At 36.3% G+C, this 6,424-nt stretch overlaps 1 protein-coding gene across 1 annotated transcript; it reads right to left on the bottom strand.

Annotated features, from left to right (window-relative positions):
• Positions 1-1,327: 1,327 nt before the first annotated feature.
• On the bottom strand, positions 1,328-3,453 carry LOC140790191 (transcription factor MYB12-like). Its single transcript, XM_073140157.1, has 3 exons — positions 3,133-3,453; positions 2,894-3,023; positions 1,328-2,125 (listed from the first exon to the last, which is right to left on the bottom strand). The coding sequence occupies exons 1-3, from the start codon at positions 3,263-3,265 to the stop codon at positions 1,483-1,485; spliced, it is 906 nt and encodes a 301-aa protein (XP_072996258.1). The 5' UTR covers positions 3,266-3,453; the 3' UTR covers positions 1,328-1,482.
• Between the last annotated feature and the right edge of the window lie 2,971 nt (positions 3,454-6,424).

Genomic DNA, 6,424 nt, shown 5'->3' with positions numbered 1-6,424 from the left:
TCAAATTATTTGGAGGCTAATTAAATGAGCTCCGAGCCTGCGATCTTTCTCCTCAAAATAATTTGCGTACTTTTAAAAAAAAATTTAGTATCTCTATTTCTACTTAACGTCTTAACCCTTTTAAGAAAGCGATCGATTTTAATTTTTATTTACCAAAATAAATTATCTCGGAAACTTATAACTAAAAAGAAATTTTTACTGTAGCAACACTTAAAACCCCTTACTCATAAGCATTTTACGTTTTCACTCGATCATCGACTAGTTTAGAGTTTTTATATTATGGTAAAATATTAAAATATTTAGCATTTATTGTAAGTTACTATTTCAACTGTCTAAGTTAATTTATAGAACTACAGTGTAATAGACTACTTTTGTTAATAAATCTGAGCGAGAGTCTATGTGGGTAAAATATACTTAGAATAGGGCTAGTTTGGTCCAAAAACTCCTTTATAAGATGTGCATTATTGGGACTCCCTTTTGGTCACCTCCATTTCTGTTGTCCCTCTCTTTTCTTCGACCGTCGGTCAGTCGGAGGACGTCATCTTTTGAGTAAATATTGAATAATTGTACATCATCTTGTACGTCCTTTGATGTAACAAGGACAGAAGCTTTTTAAACTCCATTAAGTAGTTAACATATTTCTCTTTGTAATGCGTGTCGAATCTTTCACAGATATATATATATATTATTAGTTTTCCTACATAGTGACCTAAAGTTACAACAAAAAAAATTATGTTTTCATCTAAACTTGGGGGGAGAAAGTGACAGAAACTTTCCAAATATTTGGTGAGATTTTTCTGCTGTAATGGGTTTCGAATTTTGGCGTCATTTCTCATTATTAAATTTGCAAGAACATAAGACATACTTGTTGGCAGCTAGATGATTTAATTCTAATTATAATATGTGCAAAAGAGGTTAAGCTCCAGGACTACGGAAAGAAGAAGAATAATTAAACTTGTTGCTTTTCTTTATGCCTGCTTACTTGTTTGAGCGTCTCACGACTGAGATACCTAGTTGTACATATACTTATCTTTATATAAATAGCTTAAAAATATTTTAATCTTGTTTGCATTGAATTTTTAAATCATCAGTCGTACGAATCCGAGGATTTCAACCCTGCTTACTTAAGATTTTATAACTCTTTGCATGCATGTATTCTTTTTCAAACGTAAAAATGAAGTTATTGAATATGTGTACATATATTTTTTGAACTTGAAAATGAAAGTTATTGAATACGTGCAGATGTGCAGGTATATTTTTCGATTGTGAAAATAAAATCATTGAATATGTGCAATCGATACGGTATGCATATAAAATTATGCATGCATGAATTAACAACATACCTACTAGCTGAAAAAAGAATTATTACATCAATCTTTTGTACATGCTTCCAGAAATTAAGCACAAACCCCCCTCAGTTGTCACTATCTATACATGGTCGATCGTCCTACGAATTTGTTTTTTGGAAAAAAGAGGTCTCCCTCACAAGCCATCGTCTGAAAGAAGCCAATTCACAGATAGCTCCTCCACACTGCAACGATTCCCATCCATCTCATGCATCTCTACCTCCTCCATTAATGGCCACATCTCCTCATCCCATAACTTTGCCTCCAGCTGCTCCAAGTCCCAATCCAACCCCCCACCTCTCCCCACCTCCTCATTAACTCCCATAGGCCCACTCATAACAGGTGTCCCACCTTCTCTGGTTGGCGAGAATAATAGCATGGCTTCCATGTCAAGGGCTACTGGGCTCAAGAGCTCACTCACCATCTCAATGTGGTCAGGGCCTAAGACTCCTCCTCCTCCTTCGTCTACCCCATGAAAGGTGACACTGCTATGCCCCTCATCACTCTGTGCTATTGAAGCTGGTGGGCTTACTGCAGCCATCTCGATGTGCTTCGTCGTCTCTTTCCTCGTCCCAGGGATTGCTATGTTCTTCTTCATCGCCGACCGGCTCGTCCGGCCGCCCCGCCGTCTGCCGCCGATATTGCCTACGTCTAGCGTGGCGACGCAGCCGTCGATGGTCCGGCGGAAGCTGTGGACTTGTCTACTGAGGTGAGAGTTCCAGTAATTCTTGATCTCGTTGTCAGTTCTGCCGGGAAGATGCGCGGCTATCACGGACCACCTGCAAACATAATAATAATAACAATTAATAATACGCCAGTGAGGGAAATCACGTTGTGTAATAAATATTCATTAGGTAAAAAGAAATCAAAAGAGGATCCTTTCATATCTCAATTCAAATCAATGTTTATTTTCATAAAATAGTTTAGTTTGTAAGATAGTTAACTTTTTATTACACTTACGTGTAATAAAGCACATCTCATAACATTTGAAAACTATATATTCACACCCAAAGGTAATTGGGACTATCAATCTAACTTGTTGTTCGCCGACAAACTTGCAACTCGAAATTTTCGATATCGATTCGCTTATCTTAATAAATAAGGTAAATATAAAACAAAATTTAAACTTAAAATAAAAATGAGTCGAGAAAATATATCATATCTATCTTTCAAAACTAATTACTAGTTAATCAATATTCTAATTTAATAATTAGATCTTTAGTTAAGCTCTGAATAAGCTTAACTTAGCTAGCTAAGTCGATTGGTTGTCATATATTTAATTTCGAGTTGAATATGAGCAAAACTCCCAAGGTAACTGAAACACTTTTAATGGAAAAATAAATAAAGAAAAAGGAGTTCACTCCCTCGTGCATCACGAACCCTAGGCGGTCGGTGCACAGTTGACCACGTGTCTATCTATGGCAGGGCCCCACCACTCTTACTGCTGAACACCTTGAAGTGTACGCGTGCATGTGGACAAAATGTATAAAAACAAAATAAAAATAAAAAGGAGATGAAAGAAGTAATTAACGAAAAAATTTATTTACTTGTTTCCAAGAGTGGCATGGAGCTTGATGATGATCTCCTCTTCTTCCTTGGAAATATTTCCTCTCTTTAGATCAGCTCTCAGGTAGTTTATCCACCTTAGCCTGCAGCTCTTCCCACATCTCAAAAGCCCTGCATTTAGCCAATTATAAGAATCCAAACCCCAAAACTCAAAGTTTCAGAGAGAGAGAGTGGCAAGCAAGAAAGCTCTAGATGTGAGTTAGAGAAGAGGAAAAAGTACCTGCATTCTTCGGCAAGGACCTCCAAGATCCCTCACCATTTGCAGTGATATATCTCACAAGTATCTCATCCTCCTCTGCAGTCCACCTCCCTTTCTTCAACCCCACCTTCTCACAGCATGGCGCTCTCCCCATTCCTCCACAACTAACTGGAGAGACAAAGAGAAGAGAAGGGAGGAGTGTCCTAGCTACCACTAGATACTACAACTGCTGTGGGTTTGAGAGGTGAGTGTGAATGTCTGGGAGAGAGAGAGAGAGAGAGAGAGAGAGAGAGAGAGAGAGAGAGAGAGAGAGAGAGTTTTTAGAGTCGAGTCCCAGAGGAGCTGGGGGGTGGGATGGGATCTGCTACTATTTAGTAAGGAAGAGTACGGGGTGAGAGTGGGGGATGACGTGGAGCTCAAAAAGCGTGCGGTGAATGGGAGGGACACGTGTTGCAGATTGGGGATGGGGGTTGTCGTGGCTCGAGGACTTACGTCCGTGCGCCTCACGGGCTTCGAATCAACCACGTTGGCAGCCTACTACCAACTTTTTTTACATAAATTATCTGGAAATTTGTATACGTCGTCATTTTGATGGCCTTGGTGGTATATATATATACATACATACATATATTCATACTTTTTTGGTACCTCCTCGATGCATGGGCTACCTGTAAAGTGCAAACAAAATGGAAGAATATAATCGGAATTCTTCATGCATGCACTTTGCATGGCTTCTTCCATGCTTGGTTTAGTTTCTCTTGTCAAATCCTAATTAACGTGAGCAACACAAAATGTACATGAATAAGAAATTTTATTCATGTACATTTTGTGTTGCTCGACAAGATAAGGACTTGAGATTTGATAGAAATGATGAATTTGCACGCAAAGTCTGCATCATCTTCCTCTGTTTTATGCTCTTTATTGTTGGGATCGATAAAATATATATTCATACTAGGTTAACTTTAACCTAATAGTAGTTGACTTAATAAATAATACTATGTAACTCTTGAAAATAAATAAAAAAGAAAATTCTAAAATAACCTCACTTAATCTTAGAATCCATTAAAGTAATTTTGTATCTATAGATAAATATCCATATAATATAATTTTCTAAAAAGATTAGCTTCCAAATGGGAGTAGGTCATATGTTTGTGCAAGAAACCTCCCCAAATTAGAAAATTTAATGTTGATCTACCATATATATGTAAATCCCTCGTTACACCACGATGTTCACTCAAAGACAAACCTTATAAGATAGTTCTCCCCACCGATCCTTACTACTCATTATTTATTTTTGTCCTCTGCCATTAATTAGGAGGCATGGGTTTGAAAATGATATTTTGATATTTTTCAATTTATATTTGTAGAGAGGTCACCTTGAGAACTTTTAAGATACCGAAATGTTGGGTTATAAAGAGAGAGAGAGAGAGAGAGAGAGAGATGGCAACTACTCAAGAAACCTCAAATATATACATATATATATGTACGTGGTTTTTTCTGCATCACAAGACATAGGTCATGCAATTATGTATATATGGGCATGCAATTCCCTTCATTGGAGGTGTCTATATTAATGGTGCATGTCATGATTTGGAGCAATCTAATCTTAAATTCCCATCCCTTTCCATCTAAGATTCGAGAAATAGTAAATTTATTTATTTGTTTGTTTCTTAAAAAAATGTCTGTAGATTAATTATAACATTCATTTCAATCAGCCGATTATAACTTAATACAAAAAATGAAGAGAAAAAAATAGGACAAGAACCTTAGAAGCAAACTCCGTACTTAGCAATAGTACAGAATGATAATAATTAATACATGTATCAAAACAAGTACTCAAGCACAGTAAAAAATAGAGAAAATAGAGCAATGCTCTAATAGCAAGCTTCTTGCTTGGCCAAATAGCAGCAGCACTGACAAAACAACATAAGTCTTGAAAAACTAAGCACCCAACTAAGGAGCAAGCTTCCGTATGTGAATTTAAGATGCAAGGAGATAATCTAAATCGGTTCAAATATTCATGTAACGGTACTTTATATGAATATTCCGATAGGATGCTTTCTCATTAAGAAAGGATAGTTTATACTCCCTTCTCAATCTTTATTTGATGCATTAACAGAATGTGATTAAAGAGGTTTAAATGTAGGATCTCTAAAAAGATTAGCTCTGGTATATATAAATGTTAACAAGTAGTTGCATGGGGACAAAACCACATGGCTAAACTTGGCCCTCGAATAGATTTATTAAGGGGGAGACATAGAGAAATTATGGACCACGACAATTAGAGGCACTAAGAGAAAAGTTCACCTAATAATTAACACAAGGACAAAAGATACGTAATAAAAGTCAGAGCGTGTTGGTTTCTTTATATCCATACTCCATTTCCACGGTTTCTTAATTACTTCTTTGTTTTTCCTTTTTGTTTTCTTTCTCATGGAGGACGACACTAATCTTGGCAGTCAAAAGGGATAAAAGCCACACATATCGTCTCTTTTCTAGAATGAGTTCTAATTCTGACCTAAAAGATGGTAATACTAACTACTTTTCATAACATAGAGAGTTACAAGATCTTCCAACCAATCAAAGAATAGTCAAAATAATAATATTTATATAAAAAGTATCAGTTGTTTAGTAGAACATATTCGAGTTCCACGTGAACTTAATTGATTTGGTAGATCTTCATATAGTTGAAGCATGCATGCATGATGGCTTGCCACTCGATCTTTAAACACAGTCATAAAAGGAGAAGAAGTTTTCTTTAGGAGGAGGAGGAGGAGGAGGAGGGTATAAGGAGTGCTCTAAATTAATTGAGTCGTTGGTGAAGGTCCAATCATTAAGAAAATATTCTATCTCTAAACTTATCAAAAGCTAAAATTGACATTTTACGTATGCTGTTTGACTAACTAACTGGGTAACGAACTCTCAAAATTTAAGCCATTTGTAAAGAAAAAAGATACTGAAACCGAGAAAAGAAACAAAGAGATCTAGAGACTATTTCACCTCATTTCCTGAGTATTATAGCATCACTGCTCAACGTTGGTGCATGACACAGGATGACATAAAGATGACAAAACTAAGATGGATAGGAAGAAGACAGCGACGACTCTTTGAGAAATTTCTATGATGTAAATTAATGATCGAGACAAATAATTCAATATTACTACCTATGAGACATCACTGCTCTTTATAGATATAAACATACATGGCAACTTATACCTGCCAAAATGTATGTGAGGAGTACAAAATGGCACGTCTATCTAACTTTTTAGAAAGCCGACTCAATCATTATCAATGCTTTGATCGCTAAAAACTT

The sequence above is a fragment of the Typha latifolia genome, chromosome 6 (assembly GCF_019914945.1).
Source record: "Typha latifolia isolate L0001 chromosome 6, TyphaL0001v2, whole genome shotgun sequence".
Lineage (NCBI taxonomy): Eukaryota > Viridiplantae > Streptophyta > Magnoliopsida > Poales > Typhaceae > Typha > Typha latifolia.
Note: the sequence above shows the minus strand (reverse complement) of the source record. Positions and strands in the feature narration are given on the sequence as shown.

What these genes read in the sequence shown, in the direction of transcription:
- LOC140790191 (XM_073140157.1), bottom strand. Translation starts at nt 3,265, where the DNA reads ATGGGGAGAGCGCCATGCTGTGAGAAGGTGGGGTTGAAGAAAGGGAGG. An exon ending in GTCCTTGCCGAAGAATGCAG is followed by an intron (nt 3,024 to 3,132) that starts GTACTTTTTCCT and finishes GGCTAAATGCAG; the next exon opens with GGCTTTTGAGATGTGGGAAG. An exon ending in CATGCCACTCTTGGAAACAA is followed by an intron (nt 2,126 to 2,893) that starts GTAAATAAATTT and finishes TTATGTTTGCAG; the next exon opens with GTGGTCCGTGATAGCCGCGC.